Source organism: Pezoporus wallicus, unplaced genomic scaffold, assembly GCF_028554395.1.
Source record: "Pezoporus wallicus isolate ANWC-B61680 ecotype Strahan unplaced genomic scaffold, APGP_CSIRO_Pwel_v1 contig_3710, whole genome shotgun sequence".
Taxonomy (NCBI): Eukaryota; Metazoa; Chordata; class Aves; order Psittaciformes; family Psittacidae; genus Pezoporus; species Pezoporus wallicus.
In genome coordinates this window covers 238,661-260,686 of record NW_026640315.1, presented here as the reverse complement: position 1 = coordinate 260,686, position 22,026 = coordinate 238,661, and the positions used below count along the sequence as shown (strand labels likewise).

Here is a 22,026-nt window from a genome sequence, read left to right as displayed (position 1 = left end):
TCGCACCCTGGGTTGAGGAAGGCAGCTGGGATCAGTGGGGAAGAGGGTGTTTGTCCCAGGTTGCTGGCTCTATCCTGTTTGGGGAGAGGAGCAGAGGAAAGCAGGGCAGAGTGCTGCTTTATCAAGGAGGTGGTGATGGTCCTGTGGCTGGAATGGGCTGGGGGCACCATGGCTGGTGCAGGACAAGGCAGTGTCACTGTGCTCTGAGCAGTGACTGTGGTGTGCTGTGGACCCCCAACATCTTTGCCTTCTTTCCTCTGTCCCTCTTGTTTTGTGCTTCAAACACTCAGAAGAGCTCCTCTACCTGAGCAGACACGTGGTGGCAGAGATCTGCAGCTCAAATGACAACCAAGTGACAAAGTGCCACCGCATCTGTGAGTGATGTGCAGGCTGTTGCTCTCTGAAAGCTGGGGAAGCCCATTTCAACCTGCCTCATCCTCCAAAGCTGTGTGCTCTGTGGCAGTGAGTGGAGGTGAGCCCCTGTTCCCCTCCTTGCTCACCCTCATCCCCCTGGGGACAAGCACAGTGTCCTGCCTGGGTGTCATGGGCAGCAGCTGCCTGTATGGGGCAAGACTGGGGGCACCCAGCAAGTCCCATGAGTATCTTTTACCTCTTCTCTCAGTAGGAGCAGCCTGGGGACCTGGTTGAGCCCCACCAGCCCCCCTCCCCGCCAGCCTGTGTTGGGGACAGACCCAACTTTGTTTGGGGTTGCCAGGAGAAGGCTTTCCCAGAGGCCCACTGAGGCGCCGATGTTGCCGGGGGACCGGGGATGCCAAGCAGGGCACTCACTGGCTCCGGAGCAACCGGCAGGGCACCAGGAGCCATGGCAGGACCAGGGAGGGGAGCACAGCTCCACTGTGCCCCCTTCACCCTGCAGCAGAGGTGGAATGAAATCATTTCCCCACCTTGGTCACTTTTTAGGGGAGCGAATCCCACCCCAGCTCTATCTCCTGCCAGTCCAACCCTGCTCCTTCGGCAGAGGAATGGAACAGAAGGAGCACAGAGGCAGCAGTTCATCAGGCAGGTTCTGCAAACCTTGTTGTGGGCACACAATGCTTTCCTGCCTGCTGCAGGTGACAACAGCACAAGGATTAGTAGCCCTTGTCATGGTAATCCTATCTGGAAGGAGCTCTTCACTTCCTTACACTACAAAGCTTTTGCAACAACTAAATCCATGCTGAATGCTTGTTGTTTAAAAGACCATGATACACTGCTCCCACGCTTGGTTTTAATATTAGTCACAGGAAAGATGTGTTTAACTAAAATTGGAGAACTAAATCCCCCAGGCCCTAAAAATACAGGCACAGCAACACTAAAAATTCCAGTCTGATAAAAACATCCCTGGGCGAATCTGGAAGCTATTACCTGATACTGTGTAATTGGAACACATAATTTCGGGCCTAGAATTAGCCACTACGGCTGCTATTCCAGTGGGAAAACACACATGAGCGTCAGTTATCCTCCTTTCCTTCTATCCTCTTGCTCTTAGCAAGCTCCCCTGCAGTGGAGGACACGCTGTGCAGGGTAGGAAGGGTCAGGCTAAATAACTGCATTAAAAGCTCTGTCCAGGGGGAGTCAGGCAAGTGCCTCCTCTTCAGCCACGGACCTCAGCTACACCACAGCGGAGGCTGGCGAACGGCTTGAAACAGATCTGAACCCAGCAAGTGATATTTCCATCCCCATTCATCTTACTGGAGAGCAGCAAACGGAGACTTCAGGCTCAGCAGAGCAAGTCCTGAGGTCCTTGAAGAAGGGATCACTATTCTATCTCCTTTCAGGTGTGTTCTCCCTGCTCTCATAAAAGCAGCCTGGTCAAACAGTGCAGTATCTCTTTGCTGGTGGCCTCCTGCTCCCAGGTCCTGTAGCTGCCAGTCCCCCTGTTTGCAGGGATTGATCCTGGCAGGGCTCTGCTCTAGTCTCGGCTGATAGCAATAGTTTTCATCACATACAACACGTGGGCTTCTCACTTCCAGGACCCCACAGTGCCCCCCTGCACCCCAGAAAATAGGGTTCAAAGAGTCTGTGCTGTCCTTTACAGCAGCCAAAGTGAGCAGCCCAGCCCCACTGCCTCTCAGATCTTTGTCATCTCTTTAATGCAAGAGAAAACTGATTGAGCCTGCCTGTGTCTAACCAGCAAATCCTGCTCCAAGGGCAGTGGAAAAGGCACAGCAGGTGCTGCTTGCCCACAAACTGGTGGCACCAGAAATCAATTGACTGCTGGTGATTTGAGGCTCTGCTGGAACAGTATGCTGAAGTTAGAGTCATTCCTAGTCAAGCCTGTGAATTAGTGGCTGTTCTCCAGGTCCCGATCTCAGGCAGTAATCCCAGCTGGTTCAGCAAGGTGCAAAGTTGACAAGATGACAAAGTAACCAAAGAGACACGAAAACAGTCAAACTCAGCACTGGCTCACTGCTGTCCTCCACACCCAGAGCTCACAACAGCGTCCAGCTCCTCCCTGGAAACAAGGCCAGGGTCTGGATGTGTCCATCAGGTCTCCAGCACCTCAGCTGGCAGCTTGTTCAACGTAGCTCCTCTCCTCCACATGGTTTGTCTGTTCCAGGAGCCAACGTCTTTCCTGGTCACTGACATCCAGCCTCAGTGTCACCTCCTGGAAAACGCTGTTCACAGCAACCTGTATCACACAGAGGGAGAGCAGCTCAATCCCAGCCTCAGAGCTAACTCTGCTCACCTTCTCTGGGTAGAAGAGGGGCTCTTACCTCTTTAAAATGAAGTTTTTTGAACATGCAGATGCTGGCTTCGTTCTCCTGACCAATCTTAGCCTCAAATGTGGTGATCCCCAGGTTTCTCACACCTGCAAGAGAAATCAGACAAGTATTTCTGTTACCTGCTTGGCTGCAACATCTATGAGAGCACACAACTCCCAATTCCTGGGGCAGAGGCAGCCTGTGTCACAGGGAATGTGTGCTTCTAGATCACATCCCAACTGTACTCCCATTGCCATGCACTGAGCCATCCTTACCATAGGACATCATCATCAGAGTTGCCTCCTTGCCAAATCCTCTGCCTCGGTAGCTGGGCTCTGAAAGAGACAGCCACAGAAGTCAGCATCCACTTGGGTGAGACAAATCAGCCATGCCACACTGCAGAAGAGACTATGACCTGGGACCAGCAAAAGATGCTGCTCAGGAGTGAACAGCCACAGTAATGCAACGAGACCAAAAAGCGTTTGTACACAACTTCTGTCTGAAGCTGGCTTCAACCACAGCAACAAAGGTCCAAGCTATGAAGCACAACTTGACCTGCAATCATAATTTCAATCTCAGCCAAAGTTGGATCCTCAGGGTCAGTGAGGAAGAGATTCACGTCCCCCACCATGCAGTCCTCATCCGCCTGCCCGGGCCACCGCTCTGTGTCCAGCACAATGAAGGTACACTCTGGGAAAAACAAAACCATAGCAGAGTTTACAGGGCACAAATTATTGCAGGGTGAAATTAAAGGCATGCAATGGACAGAGGAACATGTGTTAACAATGAGGAAGAGCTTATAATTGAGCTTCCCATACCAGCGTGCTTGCTCCCATCCATCAAGATGTACAAAACGTTTTGAAGACCCCTTGTGAGGGTGGTGCAGGCACCAAGATTAGAAACAGCCTATTTAAAGAGCATGGAAACTTCCAGCCTGAGGTCTCCATGCCTTGTCTCACTCAGCAGCAAGTTCAGGCAAAGAACTGTTTGGCTCACAAGAGGCTGAGACCTAGTGATTCATTTAGTCTGTATTATTGCTACTTTAAGTATGGCTTCTAATGCCAGCTAAGACAAATGCTCCACACTGAGGTCTTTGTCAGCCTCACTATTTTCTGGCTCGCTATATTTTTACCAGGCTTTTATGGGCAGTGATTCATTACTTGTAGGAGAGCCAGGGAACCAATTCCAGCACACCTCAACTGGGTAATTCTAGAGCAGTTCAATTTCTCAAGGAAAAGTATAACTCCTTTCTACCTTTTTAGGATGATCAGACCTGGGGAGCTTTGACTGTGCAGGAGCAGCTCAGCACATAAAGCTGGGGGAAATAAATCACTGTAATCTTTAAAAAACTGCATAAAAAGGACATCAGCAGCCCCAGACATTCTCTACTTCCCTGAGCATAGCTATAAACAAAAAAGCAGTTCAAAGCAGGTAGAACCCACTCACTGGGTGCTCTCAGCCCACTGTGGGTCCTTCATAGGACAGAAGGGACCTGCTCTCTCCTCCCACCCCCCCTTCAGAAGTGTTTTAAGGTCCTCACTGTCTGTGTCGTCCCTCCAGCTGCACTGCATCTCATACTCCTGCTCCAGGCTGAGGGGCTCGGAGGCTGTCAGGCGCTGCAGCTCCTCTGACTGCATCCACTCGTGGTACCTGGCAATGGGACCCAAAACCACATCATTGCCTGAGCTACTGCATCACAGCCTGATTTCCATGAGCGCTCTGAGGATCAGACTGTCATAAGCTGGTTCTGGAAACACCAGCCTGGCATTTATGGCAACTTAAAAAGCATCCACAAGCCTCTCTCCCTTATCTAACACAGGACTTGGTGTTCTCTGTGGAAATGCAGCAAGTTTGGCCATCCTGTGGCTTTGTCTGAAGAGTGACTGATGTCTTTAAAAGTACTGAGCACTGAGTTCCGGCACATTTCATCCCGACTGAGATTGATAGAGCATCTCCTGGCCACTGACAAAAAGACTAATACTGGCATCTTTGTGCTGAGGCTGCAGCTGCCTGGGTCAGCACTGTACAAATTGCCTTCATGCCTGCTCCTAATTTATCAAACATCCATCTGGCTTTACACATTGAAGGTTTGCTCTTCCACTGTCATTAGGGAAAGACATCAAGAGAACTGTTGGTGGCTCACTCACAGCCAGGTTCTTCCCTTTCCATGGGCACACACATGAAGTCCTCTGTCAGCAGACCTGGCAAACAGCACAGACCTGTCAGGGATGCTGCTGCCAGGCATGAAGGGCAGAACTGATAGCTTTTCTGAGTAGTCCTTCTGCTGCGTGTTTCCCAGGGGGGAAAAGAGCCCTGCAGCAGCCGAGCCAGAACCTCTTCTGACCACCACGTGCCCTTTAAACAGAGAAATGAGATCAGACCATGCAACAGCATCAGAGGAGGACACGAGCCACGTACCGGGGCACATGCGCAGACGTGTAGGGCACCAGGGTTGCCCTCTTTCCTCGCAACACCGTGTTCTGGTTAATCTTCATGGCCTCTGCAGTCAGCACCCACTCTGTGTCTCCAGCAAGGCCAAGGGATGGCTCAGGAGTCCCTGGAGCCCTTCGGGATGCAGCAGCGGTCACTTTCCCTGTGTGCAGCTCACACCGATGCCCTCACACAGGGACCAACAGCATCCCCCTGCTCCCCCCACTCAGCGCAGGGCTCCATCGGCGCCCTCGGAGGCGTGCCGGTGGCCGGGGTCTGCCCTGACGAGGGCCACTTAACGCTTCGTATTTAACACAGCACTTCAGCAGGGGGCTGAGGGGAGACCGGGGCTGGCGGGAGATGGGGCTGAGGGGAGACCGGGGTTGGCGGGAGACCGGGGCTGAGGGGGGATCGGGGCTGAGGGGAGATCGGGGCTGAGGGGGGATCGGGGCTGGGGGGACATCGGGGCTGAGGGGAGATCGAGGCTAAGGAGAGGTAGGGGCTGAGGGGAGTTCGGGGCTAAGGGGACACCGGGGCTGAGGGGAGATCAGGGCTGAGAGGGATCGAGGCTGAGGGGAGATCAGGGCTGAGAGGGATCGGGGCTGAGGGGACATTGGGGCTGAGGGGGGATCGAGGCTAAGGGGACACTGGGGCTGAAATGGATCGAGGCTGAGGGGGAGCAGAGCCCGCCGGGGCGCCCCGCGATGTGGACCCGGGGGTCGCGGTGTGAGGTGAGGGATGCGGCGGGGCATGGTGAGGGCCCGGCCGGGGCGAGGGTCCCGGTGTGGACTGGAGCGATGGGAGGCGTCTGGGTGTTGTATGAGGGTCTATGGGAGCTTCCCCGGTGGAGGGTGGGCGGCATTGCCGGGTGGGGGGGAAGCGTCCGGGCTGGGGTCTCTGGAGGCCTTGGCAGGGGCCCTCCGGGCTGGGGTGGGTGCCCGATAGGAGCGCGCTCATCCCGGAGGTGGGTGCTGGCGTGGCCGTGGTCCCTCTGCCTTGTCGCGGGTTGCTGAGCTCGGCTTCGGGGGCTTGAGTGCGGGTTTGGGGTAGATGAAGGTGTTTGGCCTCTCCTCCCGAGGGCCGGCCGAGTTGTGACCGCTGGGAGCAGTGATGCTGATGGGCTGCTGTCAGCTGGGGGTGTATTTATACATGGGCCCATGTTTATACAGCTTACGGGCTATTTGGTCCCTTTAGCTTGTGAAGCTGTGCGGATGATTTGCCCCAGTTGGCGTAACAGGGTAGAAACTTATGTAGAAGTATAAGGAGTTTGATAAAACTCTTAAACAATTCAACTGTGGCTAATTATTGACCCTGAAGCCTTTCAGAAGGCTTGGGGCCTCACTTCCTCTTGTAGTTTTACTAACACAATGCGAAGTTCCTTAAGTACTTCTGTTCTGGAAACCTTGGTGTGTGCAAGAAAACATCTTGGGGTGTTTTTCATAGGTCTATGTATTTTTCTCCTTGAGATTATAAAGGAGACTGTGGGCTGGTTTTCCTGCTTTGATTTGCAGGAGACACCTGCTGTTATGAGTAGTAGCTGCATGAGAAGGAGTGGTGTGAGCTCATCCTCAAGGCAGGCATTCTTCCTCTTGAGGTTTTAGTGTCTGAAACGGCCCCTCTGGCTGTTTGGGGAAGGAAGAGTTTGGTCATCACATGCTGTGGAAGGGCAGGGCTTTTTGGTCCCTTTTAAACCAGTTTAACGGGTAGGAGAGGTTTTTGTGCTGACCCAAATGGTGCTGGTGAGTGGGCTGTATCCAGAGCACAAAGTCCTGCTGAGGCCCTTTTTTGTTCAAACATCACAAGATTATTGGGCAAAAGCTGACTTGCGAGTTCTTCCCGTGACAAAGCTAGCACAACTTAATGATGTTTCCTAAGGTTAAAGGCAAGAGAAGTTGAAAGCACCCTCCTCACTCTGCTCCAAGCCTCCCCACCACATTCAGCATGGCTGGCGGCATCACCGATACAGGAGAGCTTTACTCTCCCTATGTAAGTATGGCTCATTGTGGGTTTGCTCACGAGTGTTTTCCAGATCCTCTTCTCTCAGCATTGTGTTTTCGTTTCCTACCTCCCCGTGGACATAACTTCAGTGTTTCAGGAGATGGTGGAGGCTAAAGGGTCATTAAAAATGCTTATAGGTCACCCTTTATATAAGGGGATCATGTCTGCTTAAGGTATAGTTTTAAAAGTCTTTAAAAGAGTGTCATATCCCATACTAGCTCTTGCATCCTTCCATTATGTTTTCTCTAGCCCAAATTGTGCCGTGAAGCTAGCACAAACATGGGGGTGTGTGAGGCACTGAAACTATCCCGCTTTGCTGCTGCTTTCTTTTTGCTTTAAGAAACCCAGGGGAAAACATTATGTAAAGTTTACTTATTTTTAGCTGTTGTACTAATTACTCTTAAACCACTTCACTTGAAATGAGTAATCGGGATGTTTCTTCCTTGTATATGTGGTGTTCTGTGAAATTGCAGAGCCAATTAGTGCTTTCCTATGTTACTGGAAATACTGGTTTTCATAGCCACAAGTATTCATATAGTGTCAGCTCTTAAAAACAGTGCTTGGCAAACTCTCTTTGTTTTTCTTTCTAAAGTGAATTCACTAAATGCAGAACCAGTCCTGAAACCTGTGTGTTGGTTTTCAAATGCTTTAAAACTTTCATCCCTATGTTAATGATTGAATTTAGCAGAACTGGATATTAGGCTGCAGAAATAGGTCACAACTGAGAAGATGGAGAACAAGACAATAACTGGGGCGCCCAGACCCTAAAGGATTAGTGTCACCTGCTCTTATGTTGTTATGTTAGTGCTGCATGAATTTCCTAGTGCCTCATCTCAAAGGCTGTGACTCTCATCTTTCCCTGAAGGTGTTTAGCCAGATTGAACATGGGCACCACTCTGATCTCTGTCAAGTTGACCAAAGTTAAGGAGAATCACCTGAGGTGCTTTTACAGGAGTCCTTCACTGCAGAGTGTATTGTGGCCCTGAGCACTTGAGGAATGACAGCTCTGCCAGCTGAATGGAAAGAGCTTTCCTGCAAGCTGCAATAGCTGACTCCTGTCATTCTGGGGGACTGGTCAGAAGATGAATTTGCTGTGTTTGTTGGGGAATGAAGGGCAGGAGTGTTCACGGGGGACTAGTTCTCTTGATATTACTTGTTCCACAGCTAGAAAAGTGTACTCTGACACAGTTCTTTACTGGCTGGCCCCTGGAGAGGCTCTGACCTATACATTTAAGTATGAAAACCAAACAAACCAACTTTGAGGCAATTTTTGACCCTGAGTTCAACTGAATTTATAGTCCAGGGCTCCTGTCTAGGTGCACAATTCTCTTTTGCCCTTAGGCAGAAAAAAGCTCATTGGCAAAGAGGAGAAAATCCTTTCCCTTCAGAAGTAAAATCTCTTCTTCAGAGTGTTTTAAAATAACGAGCAGGCTTTGCATTAGAGTTGTGTTTGGATGTTTTATGCTTGACTAAATAAAGAGGAACAAGAGATTCTGAAAGGTAACTTATGTATGAACCTAACTACTTAGGTTTAGGTCAGAAAATCAGGACAGACCCCAACCCGTAGTGTAGACTCTTCTGACAGAAGGCAGTGGATTTGAAAACAAAGAAACAGTTCACATCCTTTCTAACTTTAAAAGCTAGAAAGGAAAACATTAAAAATAATTAGAAAGATGGATATGAATATCAGTTTCTCCAGAAACGTGCTGACACTCACTTTGGTTATCAGTCCCCTCTTACCTATATTAGTAGCATGGGCTTGCTCCCACCCTGCTTGCTCCAAGATTGCTCTCCATTTAAATCAGTACATGTGTGAGGTGTCTGGGATGATCTCTGGCATGGCTGCCAGCTCTCATGTTGGATTATGTGATTGATTTCAGGTTGGTCTTGTTTACATGTTCAACCTCATCGTTGGAACAGGAGCCCTGACCATGCCGAAGGCCTTTGCGACAGCAGGGTGGCTCGTCAGCCTTGTCCTCCTCATGTTCCTGGGATTTATGAGGTGGGATGTGAGTACGTGGCCTTGGAGGGTTGGGAGGTTAAGTTGGGTGTAGTTGTAAGGGCAGTGGTAAGGCTTCTGATGCTTTGCTAAGTGGGCCTGTACCTCTGGTGCTTGAGCATTGCAATTGGCAGCTGTGTTGCCTGTGGACCTTGTTTGGAGGGATGCTGCAATATGGTGGTGCTACATCCCACTTCCTGACTGATGGAAAAGGCTTTTCCTCCAGTCCAGAGTCTGCTTTCTCCCAGCTTCCCTTTTGACACTGTCCTCACTGTGGATACATCCTGCTCCTGCCTCTGTCTTGGATCAGTTCCCCAAGCACTGACCAGGTCACAGATGACGAAGGGTCGTTGCTGTGCTTTGTGACTTGCAGGTATGATGCAGACCTGTTGTGTTAGCTTTCTCTTGGCTTCTGGCAATGCTCTGGGCAACTGCAAGAGTGTCAGGGAAACAAATTACTCTATAGCTGGGCCTGTCTTATCCCCCTCCAGACCTTTCCCGCTTGAGACATTGGAGCTAGTCTCATGATTTTCATGCTGGCTTGCCATGAGGTTCTGCCCAGATGTCTCCCTGCTGGAGCAGCAGGTGGAGCTGGAGGCTGTTGATACAGCACGAATGTCTAAGTAGTTATTAATAGAATTGCTATATTCTAACGGGCTGTGAATTCCTGCTTGGTTTTAAAGCAAAATAAACCAAAATCCCCTCCTGGTGTTTGTACAGATGGAATTTAGAACTTCCTTTCTTGTCAGTAACCAGCTTTAATTTGGAGGCAGTGCTTTTTGGATCTGATAGGTGCTGCTATATAGAGGTACTCTATGGTCAGTATTGATTGTAGTAATGCTTGTAACTTCCCCACCTCAAAGCTGAATGCTGCAAAGACTTAATAAAATATAAACTGTGGGAGTACAAGTAATTGGGACCTTTGGAAGCGATTCCTCTTGGGTACATTAGTTTAACAGTGTAAATGCAGTGTATGACACTCAGCACCAGCTGACAGTCCTTCAGGGTCAGCAGAAGAGCACAAATCTCTGAACCTGCATGCCAAAAGTGCTCTGGATTAAACTGAGAAGACACAGCTTGAAGCTGTGTGCCCTAGGAACTGTGCTGCCCTGTTGCTTTTGTTGTGGTGCTTGTGACTTCCTTGTGCTTGCTGGGGACCCTTCAAGTGCCAGAAGAGCCTAAGCAGAAATTGGGCTTCAGGACAGGGCTGCTTGCTTTTATTCTTGCACAACTAATCTCTCATTTGAACTTGATAAGTGACTGTGGTTCCTGAAGCAGTGAGAAACCACTTTAAAGCCTTAAATAAGGTTAATGTAAGGTTGGTTGGTTTGCTTGTGTGTTAGAGGACTGTTTTTAGCTGAGGTAATGGTATTCCTCCCATTGGTGGCTCTCTCTGTCTTGCTAGACAGCTTTTCCTCTGGGCTCCAGCAAAGTGTATTTGCATACACGTATGATCTACTCCTTGCTCTTGGATTGATGCTTTGCTTCTTATGCCATTTGTAAGATTCTTTACTGGACTGTAGTACCTTTGCCACAGGCCCTAACAGATAAGCTTCAGCATAGTACTGTGTTTGTCGTTGACCCTAATAAGAGGAAGGAAGCTTGCTTTCTAACAAATGGGGATGTCCTCTTGCCTTTCGCAGCCCCTCAGAAACAGTAGGAAGGTGCCTTACAGACACTTAAAGTGTCTTATATCTGAAGGCATGTTGTGTTGTACTGCATTCTGTTGTCTGCTTGACGCCTTCATCTGAAGAACAGGAAGGAGCAGCAAACGGAGATGAAACGCTGTACCAACAGTGCAGTGTGTGTGTGGAGCAGGTGAAAGGGTTGTCTTGGTTTGTTTGCTCTTACAGATGGGAATAATTTTTCATCTCCCTTTTGTGACAGTTCTGGATTATTACTGATACCAATTGAGTTTCTCTCTCCAGCTATATGACTACAACCTTTGTGGTGGAAGCCATGGCTGCTGCAAATGCCCAGCTGCGATGGAAGAGAATGGAGAAACGCAAGGTTTGTGTGGGCTTTCTCTTGTTCTTCTATCATGTAGGACTTGCCTGAGATTCCTCTGCATCTTTGCCTCATTAGTAACTCTAAAGGAGTAAATTTCTGCTGTACTTAACTTTGCCATATGAAATAGGGCTGTTAGTTCCCTGTGGGGTTACTCATTAAAGACAGGATTTTCTGCTCCTGCTTTGAAAAATCTCTTGTGCTGTTCCCATTTCTTAACTGATTGTTCTCTCCTTGCCCAGAGCGCTGCTCAGTGAATGTAGAGAGGTGGCAGCCAATATATTGGTGCCATTTGGAGTGTGCTGAGGTCTATAAATCCTTATTGATCTTGGGTCATTTAACTAGGACAGGCTGGCACATCCTTGCTGTCACTTGGGCTGTATCTCAGGGAATGGATGGTCCTGAAGTATGTTCTTGCTGTAAAACTTACCTGTGGCTTTTTGGATCCTGTCTTTAGTGACTTTTCTGGATCAGCATGAGGCATTGTTTGCATTCATTTAGATCCCTGCCTGTATGTTAGTGGGTTGAAGCTGGGAGACAGACCTCACCTCTGCTCTCTGCAGCATCCAAACCCTGGGCCAAGGCTTCCTGCCTTTGCATTTGCTTGCACGTCCCTGTTTGGCACCTTCCTTTGAGTTTCTGGGGGTGAGACCATGGCAGCCAGTAATGTGGGTAGTGGACATCTCAGCAGAGGGGTCTGGGCTTCTCTTCCAGGAGGATGATGAGGATGAGGATTCTTCCTCTGGTGTATCTGACACTGATGTTCTCCTCCAAGACGGCTACGATCGAGCAGAGACACGACCTATCCTGTCAGTTCGTAAGTACTCACTTCATGCTTTTGCTGCATCTGAGATCTCTTGTCTGCAGACTGTGTCCCAGTGGGCTCCAGCAAGTGGAACAGGAAGGACTCTTCTGTCCATTTCACCCTTAATTCCACATGCTTACCTCCCACAGTCCTTAGCACTTGCAAGATAAGACTCATTGAGAATTCAGTTTGCCTTTTGCAGTCTGATAAAGATCTCTTCTTTGTAGGTCACTAAGATGAGAACATCTTATTTTTGAAACACTTCTAAACTAGCTTCAGCAGAGTAATTGAACCAGTGACTCTGCAGGTGCGAGTCGTACACACTGTCCTTCAAACTGTTGCTAGAGCTTCCTGAATGTCTTCAGTCTGGCCTCAGAGCTTACTGAAGGGTTGAAACACTTCCTGTTTTAACTTGCAGAGAGACGTGGCTCCCCCAATATCTTTGAAATTACTGAGAGGGTGGAAATGGGCCAGATGGCTTCCATGTTCTTCAATAAAGGTAAGTAACTCATGTTTTTGGCAGTCCCTTCAGGTCCTCTGGCATGTGTGTGTATGGCTTTTCCCTACTTGCGTGCTTCGCAGTGTGGGTTTGCATCCTGAGTTTGTGATAATTCCACCCTAAAGTGTCATTTCTTCTCTCTGTGGACTGCCTTCATCCCCCTGTGTGGTATTTCCACAAAGCAGATGATTTGTAGGCCGTGTGGCCTGAACCTGCATGAAGGGGAGGGCACTGTGGTGTAGTGGACCTAGCCAAAATACTGCAGGTTGTGGGTCCAGTTCCTTGAGACAGATAAGTGTAAGTCAATAGTTTTCTGACTGCCCTTAACCTAACTCTGAAGTGCATCTGTCCTCTGATCTCCACTGCCTAAAGCAGTAGAGCCCAGCCGTAGAGTTCACTAGTTCCATCTTGGCTGTAGCATTTGAGAACAAGGTGTTTGGGCTGCCCTGGACCCTGAGTCGGTCTGAAGGAGAGACCCTTCTGGGGAGAGCTGAGAATTGCTTGTGTCTGGGGAGTCACCAAGAGAGCTGCTGGGATGTGAAGGACTGAAAGGTGTGCATTTGATAGGTAGCTGTCTTGTCTTATTCCTTTTAAATGTCTCCTATGTGTCAGGGAACAAACTTGTAACTGTACTGCAATAAAGCCATATCCACTGCTGCATGCGATAGAAATGCAAACTGCAATGTTGGGTATCCTGAATCTTGTAAACCAATTTGAAATGCTGTGCAGAGCCAGAAAACCATCAGAGACACAATGGCTGTGCAGTTTTGAGCCTGTCAGGCCCCATTTCTTGTGGAAAGTGACATTTTCCCTTGTTCACTGGCCATCTCACAAAGACAGGATGGGCTGGGTTTTTCCACTACGTTACATCAGCTTTATGCCTGTGTAAGTCCATTGCCTTTGAAGGACAGCTGGGCTTAAAGTGAGGAGTCTTTGAACTAGATTATTTCTGATTTAAAAGTCCAATTGAAAAAAAAACCTTTTTAATTTCCCTGCACGCCTCTTCTGGGTCTTTGTAGGACTGTCAAAATAATCCACCTGGGATCAGGCTGCCAATTTTCTGGTCACAGGAGAGGTGACGTGGCCAGAGTGTGGGTTGGAGACTGGGGTTGGTCCAAAACAGGACTAGGAATGTCTTGTTGCCTTGAGTACTGGGTTGCTCTGACTTTAGGCAAGCTTTTTTGCTTGTGTGCTTTGCCACTGTGAACACTTCCTTGTCTATTGTTCATCCTCTGAGGAGTGATATTTGGGAAGTGCTTTGAGTAAGCACCGTGTAGCAGGTCTTAGCAGTATTGCTGAGGATTCAGCTGTAGAAGCCTTTTAAGCTGCAGGAGGGCAGGATCACAGGAGGCAGAGAGCTCCCACAGAAGGCTCCTGCTTTGTATGTGCTTCACAGGGGAGGTAGTTACGATTCCCCAAAGCCAGCCAGGGGTTGCCTTCTAGTCCTTGCTGCTGGGAGCTGCTCAGCCTGTAGAGGGTGCTGGAAATACACGTCCTCTCTGTCAGGCACTGATGAACGCTTTAGCTAAGTGGTATAAACTGCTTAGGACTCTAATTCTTAATCCTTTGTCTTAATGTTGCTTTAGCCAGAGTTATCTGATTTCTGTGTTGGGGATCCTCCCCAGGGGAAAGGGATGAATCCTTTTGCAGGAAGGCAGCTGGAACAGCAGACTATGGCTTGAAACCATCATCAAGTCCAGGTTGAATGAGGCTTGGAGCAAGCTGCTCTAGTGGAAAGTGTCCCTGCCCATGAAAGGGGGTTGGAGCTGGATGAGCTTTAAGGTCCATTCCAACCCAAACCAGTCTGGGATACTGTTGATTCTATGAAACAACTTGTGACTTCCAAATGTGATGAGGTGCACCCAGGAAAGGGTTTAAGGCATCTGTAACTCCTCTGCTGCTTTCCCATCTTCTGTGCTCAGCAATGAGGCTCCATCCCTAGTCTGTTGCTGTTCAGAGACACCCTCTGGTCTGCTGAGTGGTGGTTGCAAAGAAACAAGTGAAGTACCTCCCTCTGCAGGTCCTTGCTGAGGTGATGGTTGCACAGAAAGGCACTCAGTAAGGGCAGTTTGCCAGTGACCAGTCCTGCTTAGTGCCAAGAAACCAGGCTGCACTGGAGAAGCCCTGGCTCCAGGCGCCAACCGCTGCAGTTTCACAGCTACTCAATGTCTGGGTGGGTTTTTGCTCATGGTATACAAAGCAAAAATCCAAATCTGGGGTGTTTGAGGGCTTTACAGCCTTCATGGGGGGGAATAGCTAGTGCAAAGCTTTGCAGGAGACCTCAAAGCCTCCAATTTCCAACGAGTTCTCTGCTGCTTTCTCTTGACTGATTTTTATTTTCAAGAACCTGACAGCAGTTGAATCTGCAGTCCTGGGAGGTAATCTGGGGATAAATCTCAATTTCAAACTGTCTGTTCTCTTAAAGGGAGCTCACTTAGGTTTAGGCTGTGATGGTTTGTGTGCTCTTTCAAAGAGCTGGCTCCGAAGAACTGCTTGCTTCTTTAAGGTGCAATGTTGGGTGCTTTCTTCTGGGACCAGGGAGTGATTTATTGCGGTGATGGATTCTAGGCACATTTGCCATGCTGTTTCCTCACAGGAAGTCATTGATTTTCTTTTATTCCTCCCCATTTTGTGTCCAGTAATGAAAGTATTGATCAGGGAGGGTCAGAGGCAGTTTATAAAAGAGCTGATGCTAAAGTCTTCCTGCATTTGAGAGGAGGAGATTGGGAGAGGAGTGTCACCTGGACTTCCCAGAGAAGCCTGCACTGGAACGGGGATACAGTGTGTGCTGGTGGGTATGTGGTGGTGCTGGTGGGGCTTAGCTGGTCATGTTAGACTTATTTTCCGGGGGGTACCTGAGATGGGTAGCAGATCCCAAAGCAGACTCTCTATCTGTGTGTGTATAACCCTGTGCTTCAGGGTGTCTTGCAGCTTCTGTTCTATGCTATATGTTATATTTGTTATAACCTTCAACCCTTTTCAGTGGGAAATTATAGAGATCTACTGGTAGGTCATTTGTTGCCACATTCAGAACAACACAGAGACTCCTTAACTCTGAAACCATCTTAAATCTCTTACAGAGGAAGAGAACAAGGGGGGAACAGCATGAAATGATCTGACAATTTCTATAACATCTCCATTTGTCTGTTCAAACGAGGAACAACTCTAAAATCCTGGCTTAGTGTGTGGCTCTACAGAAGCAGGGAAGTTTTATTGCTGCTTTCCCAATAGAGCCCTTTTTTAGCAATGTGTTATGCTAAGTAGGCTCAGCATATTGAGTGATTTATTTAAACAAAGAAGAATGACTATTAATGCTTCCTGACATGCAGAGATCCAGGGGCAGTGTGATGGTAAAACTTCAGGGCATCCAAGCACTGTAGAGATATTTCTCTGCATTCCTGCAGCACTGCTGCCCTTGTTTGATAGTTGTCACATGCAAGGCTGGAGGAGGGGAATTGATTTGCTCAAGCTGCATTAGGATTAAGCATCAGGTGGCATCACAACTTCAAAGTGTGGACAGGTTCCTTGAGCTATTTTCCATCAATGTCAGCTTCCTAAATGAAACAAATCTGAGGCTTTTCTCTTCTGTATTTTTGTTACTCGCCTGCCTCTGAACTAAAATATGTTGCAGTTTGTTCTTTCTTGGTGAGATTTATACCGAGTTGCTTGGAAGAAAGGAATCCAAGGGACTCAACAAGCATTTCCCTATCCCTGCAGATTTTCGCCCTCCACAGCACTGTCTTGGTTTGCCCCATGAAGGCTGTTCTATGCACACAGTTAACTTATGTAAGACTTTTTCTGATCTCACAGGTGAACACAAAGCAAGCTTTTAAAGCAATAAAGAAAACAGTCAGGGGCAGGAACAGTGAACACTGTGGCAGTAGGATAAGAGGGCTTTGCAGGTTTGAACCTTGGCTCAAGCAATTGATGCTAAGGCATCTCCTAGAGCAGCTCCATTTCAGCCCTGTGGAACCTCAGCTCTGCAGGGCCAAATCCCTGTGAAGGTCCTGCAGGTTGGCAGACAGAGGGTTTGGAATCAGCAGACACTAAAGGCTCTTCTCTCCATTTCGCTGTTTGTCAAGCCTTGCTGACACCAGGTCTGTGAGCATCAGCTAGATGTTTGCCTGCAGCTCTTCCATGTTGACAGCTTCATCTGGCAGATAACTTGAGACCTCCTGGTCTTGACCAGTGACTGGAACAGGGGCTTGAACCAGAGAGTCTAGTGTCAGGGCTAAGAAGTGTTGAAGGAGGCAGAGTTGAGCTTTGAGCACCTCGTGTCCTGTCAGTTCCTGTGTTGTGGCTAAGTTCCCTGAGCTGCTGATGTGACCCTTGGGTGCAGTTTGTTGCAGAAAGAAGTAAACTATGGAGGCAAATAGTGATGTATTTTCCAAGACTTTGTTTGCTGTATTTAAAGTGCTCTGCTGCCTGTACAGTATTTCCTTTCCCTGCAGTGGGTGTCAACCTCTTCTATTTCTGTATAATCATCTACCTCTATGGAGACCTGGCAATCTACGCAGCAGCTGTACCAGTCTCTCTCATGCAAGTGACCTGGTAAGTGTACTTACTGCTGTGGGGTTGTGTGCTAACACAGGAAAGAGCAGACTTTTGGATTTGATGGGGTGACTGGGATCAGCTCTGCTTTCTGAAGAATGGAGTGGAGACAGCTCAGCATCACTTGTGGATGGGAAGATGAAGCTGGTTTATGTTTGCCACCTGAGTGCCTGCTGCCTGCCTGAAAAGTAGCTGACCTGATTTCAGATGAGTCCTCAGGTGTGAAGTGCTTGCAGCTTCAACACCTGCAGACATGGGACTTGTTGCTCAATAGTTAGATCGCAATACTCTGCAGGATTTTAGCTTCTCTGTCTCTTTGGGTAAGAGAGGTGTGATGCTTACCAAGGCTGGGACCAGTGAGTGATGGCATTACATGGACTTATCTCTGGACTGAGCCCAGTTCCTTTCTCAACAAAACAGATAATGAAAGTGATTGCTTTGATCAAATCTGGGCTGGATTTGAACTCATGACTTGGGAATGGAAAACCTCAGTGACCTTAACTTCCTAGCTTGATGACCAAATGACCAAGCTTGTAAATGACTGGAGGCAAATCAGGACTTTGCCTTTCAATGTATGGTACTCAGCAACTTGCTCTGTTAGTCTAGAAAATAAAAGGACAGGGGAAAGGAGGAATGGACACTTCAGGCTTCTGATCATTCTTCTGTCCTGAATGCAGGAGAGGGGAAGGCATCTACTAGGAGTTAATGACTGTCTTTTGTTTCTCCCTCCTTTCCCAGCAGTGCCACTGGCAACCATTCTTGCAGTGTTGGAGATGGCACAAAGTACAATGATACAGACAAGTGCTGGGGGCCAATTCGACGGATCGATGCTTACAGACTGTATCTGGTGAGTTTCTGAAACTGGGATCATCATTATTCCCATTGAAACTTTGCTTCTAGTGGAAAGGGATTCTTTTCCTGTAGAGATAGTGTAGCTCAAGTGAACAACAGAGGTGTGAAACTCATAGTTCAGTCTGACCTTTTTGGCCACAGACCCCCTCTTTATTCTTGGTGACGTGGCTGTGTTTTAATTTAGTGGCCATCAGAATGATACTGAGTTTGAGTTCTGTCTTACTGTTGTGTAGTTTTATATTGCTTAAGCAGGTGATGTGTACATGCCAAAGGGTGGGATTTTTTCCAGTGGCTGGCTAAGTAATTGTTGCTTGGAGGGAACTGTTGTCAATAGACTGGAGTATATTAAACTCTCTTGAGTGCATTCTTTTTGTGAATCAACCTGTTTATGCTGCAAGAGAATCTGCTTCATGAGAGATGGTGGAACAACCAACTTGAACATCATCCAGTGCTGTATGCTGCTTTAGCAATACCTTTGCCTAGTTTAGCATTGTCTATTGCTGTGGTTCTGTTGTGAAACCAAGGTTTTTCCCAAAGGATGATAAACTGCTTCTCTTGAGATTGGGGACGGTTGAGTGCTCATACGTGAAGACAGATGTTAGTAGGGCAAAAGGAGAAGAGGGAGGTGTGCAGGTGCTGCATGGTGTGGCTTCTGTTAAGGGTCTCAGTGAGAATTCTAGGGAAAAAGAATGACTGTGGCCATGTGTGTGCAGAGAAATCAAGGGGTAAGGGGCATTGGAAGCACTTTTGCAATTTGTCCATTTTAGACATTCAAGGGATCATATCCTTGAGTGCACTTGTCCCAGCGTTATTGCAAAAAGAAGAGCTGGGCCTCGGGAATATTAGTGAATGTCAAAGCCTAGTTAATTATTGAAGAGAAATATTATTGCTTTATTAAATTGTGTCTTAGTCTGTTTCTTTAAAACTTCCAGGAGATGGAAGATTTCCTTCCTGCATTTCAATAACTCTCTCTGACCCAGCAGAAGGAGCTAGTCAGAAAAGGCAGACAGACATTAATTACTGCCTGCATCTCTCGGATATTATGTCTATAATTCATGAAGATAATTGTTGTTAGGACTTGGGAAAAAAAATAAATGAAGGCTGTGTAAGCATTAGACTTGCTGCCTGTGTACATAGCTCTCAGAGGAGCTTTTCCGTCTGTCTGTCTGCTCGTATGGCTTTGGAGAATAAATATCTGCAAAGGCTTTGGTAGTGGTTAATCCTTCACTGCTCCGGAATTGAGATGAGTGTTTTGGTGCTTTTTTCCTGCCCCTTAGATGTAGACAGGGATTGTTTTGGGGAGAACACAGAACTGTAGAATGGCTTGGGTTGGTAAGGAGCTTAAGATCATCCAGTTCCACCCCCTTGCCATGGGCAGGGACACCTCACACTAGACCATGTCACCCAAGGCTCTGTCCAGCCTGGCCTTGAACACTGAACACTGCCAGGGATGGAGCATTCACCACTTCTTTGGGCACCCTGTGCCAGCACCTCACCACCCTCACAATAAAGAACTTCTTCCTTTTATCTAACCTGAACTTCCCCTGTTTAAGTTTAAACCCATTACCTCTTGTCCTGTCACTGCAATCCCTGATGAAGAGCCCCTCTCTGGTATCCTTGTAGGCCCTCTTCAGATACTGGAGCATACCAGTCTCTGGTGGGTTACTGGAGGGGGGTGATTCCCACATTCACTATTTTCAGGACCCTGCTGAGGGGTGGCATTACCTCCAAGCTGTGCTTTTCTGTTGAGGTCTCTAATGCTTCTTCCTGGATGAGTATGGGAGTAAACTGGGATTTGTTCTACCTCCAGCTCTGTTGGTCCCACTCTGTTTGACTTGTGTGGTTTTATTCTCTAGAAAACAATGATGATGATGGCTTCCCTTGAGAGGGATATCAAACATTCAGACCATAGTACTGTCTTCAAGTCTGGGCTGCCTCTGCAGTGACTGTGCTGATTAATGTGTTCCCTCTCCTGTTAGAAATGTGAACTAGTGAGCAGTACTTTGAGCTCTTACTCTTTGAGAGAAACCTGGGGGTGAGAGGATGGGGGTAGGAAGTTGCTTGACTTCGAGCAAAAGATTTAATAGCAAAACACTGTCATTATCTCTAAACATTTTATCCAAGCTTTTTCTGTATAGAAGTGGAGTTTTAAACATGCAAGAGAAACTGAAACCTGTCTGTCTGAAGGGGAAAAGGCAACATGAAAATGAGGAGTGGTGAGATGCATCAGGAGCGTAGCTGTTCTCTTGATCCCAGGAGATCATACCCACAGAGAACTTGCTCTGTTTTCTTGATCTTTTTACTTTTTGAATGCGTGCTTGTTGGAATAATTCGGGTTCCATGTTCCGGTGGACAAACAAGGTCTCTTTTTGCAGGCTATGTTCCCCTCTGGCAAGGGGACAGATGGACACTGTGATCCCTAAGAAAGCAGCTGAGTTTTTGGATCAGTCCTTTTGTCCTAGATGCCCGCCTCTAGTTTTCTCACCTCGTCTTAGTAATGTATTTAGGTCTAAGTGACTTTTAGGAGCAAGATGGGGGCATGTAACTAGAACCTCTTGCCCACTACAGTGAAGCATATCTCTGGATGTAGTGCTACACTTCTTACTCTGTGCATGACCCCACAGAAAGCCTTTTTTTTGGACTTCTAAGGAGAAATAATCTATTTGAGGTTTTCTGGGAAAATGGTGCCAATGGGAGCTCTCTTGTGCCAAGTACCACCGGTCTGCCAAAGGTCTGTGCTGGTTTCCTCCTGTCGACTCTTTCTCTCCCAGCACTGCTCTTTTCAACAAAACCCATTTCAAACATTGACTCTTTGAGCTGGAGGTGGAAAGGCGCATAATGACAGATGTAAAAATCCTATTTCACGCTTTATTGTCCAAAAAGGCCTCTGGAAGCTGTGTCTGCTCTGATCACTGTGAATGGAAGCTGAAAACTCTGTACATAATGAGAATATTTAGACAGATTAAATTCTTCTCTTGAGGCTTGCTTGTCTGAGCAGCATCTTTATTGCTACTCCAGAATCTCACACCTAAGCGTGACTGCAGAGTCTTCAGAGACCACTAAGCCCCTATTAACCTTTGTCTGAACAAATGGTTGTCTTGCTGCTTGTTTGTAAATTGCCTTGTAAAATAAAGGCTTGCAAACCAAGTAAGTGAATGCAAGTGCAGGAAATACTGAAATAGGCTTTCACTCCTGTCCCATTATTTGCCTCTTCTTTGGGACTGTAGGAGTAAAATCTATGGGTTGAGATCAGAACAGTCCAACAACTGCAGTACAATATAAAACTATTACTAATAATAGTAATAAGGGAAATAACAAGGGGAAATAATATAAAAGGGGAAGGGAAAAACAGTAAACACAAGTGATGCACAATACACTTGCTCACCACCCAGTGATGGACACCCAGCCTGACCTGAGCAGTGACCTGGTCCTTCTGGGCGACTCCCCCCAGTTTATATCCTGGGCATGATGTGATGTGGTATGGAATACCCCTTTGTCTGTCCTGGCTGTGCTCCCTCACGGCTTCTTGTGCCCCTCCTCACTGTCAGTGCATGAGAGACTGGAAGGTCCTTGCTGGTAGGCAGCATTGAGCAACAGCTAAACCATTGGTGTTATCCTCAGACTAAATCCAAAACACAGCACTGCACCAGCTACTAGGAAGGACAAAAATCACTGTTAAGCTGAACCCAGACACCATGCTGTTCCATGCCTTTAAGGGCAAGACCACGCAGGGCAAATTGGCTGGAAGAAAGGCATGTGTTAGATGGCCCTGCGACCTTGTTGAAGGCAAGCACTGATTACCGGTAAAGCGGATCGATGGCTTTCTATCTTTGCTTCAGATCTCTCACCATACTGTCATGTCCTCAACAGCTGAAGTGACTCCCAAGTGCCTTGGCTGTCTCGATGGCAACGCTAAGGACAGGGTCAAGTTTTCTGCATGCCGAATTCATGCTTCAATGCTAGTTGTTTTATCAGCTTGCTGTAAGGTTGGTTTGGTGCCTTCTGTATAGGCTATGGGGAAGGGGCAGCGGATTGAATTTTCAGATCTTTCATCATAACGCTTTCTTGTCTTTGTTCCAGTGATGCAGGAATGTGACATGATAGTCCCTGTTTCTAGAAAGCGGCTATGAGATAAATATGAGATTAAATCCTGGGGATCAACAGCCATTTGGAGTGTCTG

General features: G+C 47.8%; 2 protein-coding genes across 3 annotated transcripts in view; one reads left to right on the top strand and one right to left on the bottom strand.

The window, feature by feature from the left end:
- Positions 1-1,167: 1,167 nt before the first annotated feature.
- Positions 1,168-5,325, bottom strand: NAT9 (N-acetyltransferase 9 (putative)). Its single transcript, XM_057418548.1, has 6 exons — positions 5,124-5,325; positions 4,246-4,355; positions 3,261-3,395; positions 2,981-3,040; positions 2,718-2,812; positions 1,168-2,632 (listed from the first exon to the last, which is right to left on the bottom strand). The coding sequence occupies exons 1-6, from the start codon at positions 5,198-5,200 to the stop codon at positions 2,504-2,506; spliced, it is 606 nt and encodes a 201-aa protein (XP_057274531.1). The 5' UTR covers positions 5,201-5,325; the 3' UTR covers positions 1,168-2,503.
- A 1,709-nt stretch (positions 5,326-7,034) lies between these two features.
- Positions 7,035-22,026, top strand: part of TMEM104 (transmembrane protein 104) — a 41,885-nt gene continuing 26,893 nt past the window's right edge. The window contains exons 1-7 of one of the 2 annotated variants that reach the window (XM_057418378.1): positions 7,035-7,121; positions 9,014-9,135; positions 11,061-11,142; positions 11,854-11,956; positions 12,363-12,443; positions 16,895-16,994; positions 17,733-17,841. In XM_057418378.1, coding sequence (XP_057274361.1) covers positions 7,077-7,121; positions 9,014-9,135; positions 11,061-11,142; positions 11,854-11,956; positions 12,363-12,443; positions 16,895-16,994; positions 17,733-17,841 — 642 coding nt within the window. In that variant the 5' untranslated portion in view covers positions 7,035-7,076. The remainder of the gene's footprint in view (positions 7,122-9,013; positions 9,136-11,060; positions 11,143-11,853; positions 11,957-12,362; positions 12,444-16,894; positions 16,995-17,732; positions 17,842-22,026) is intronic. The other variant, XM_057418379.1, reaches the window with a different exon arrangement.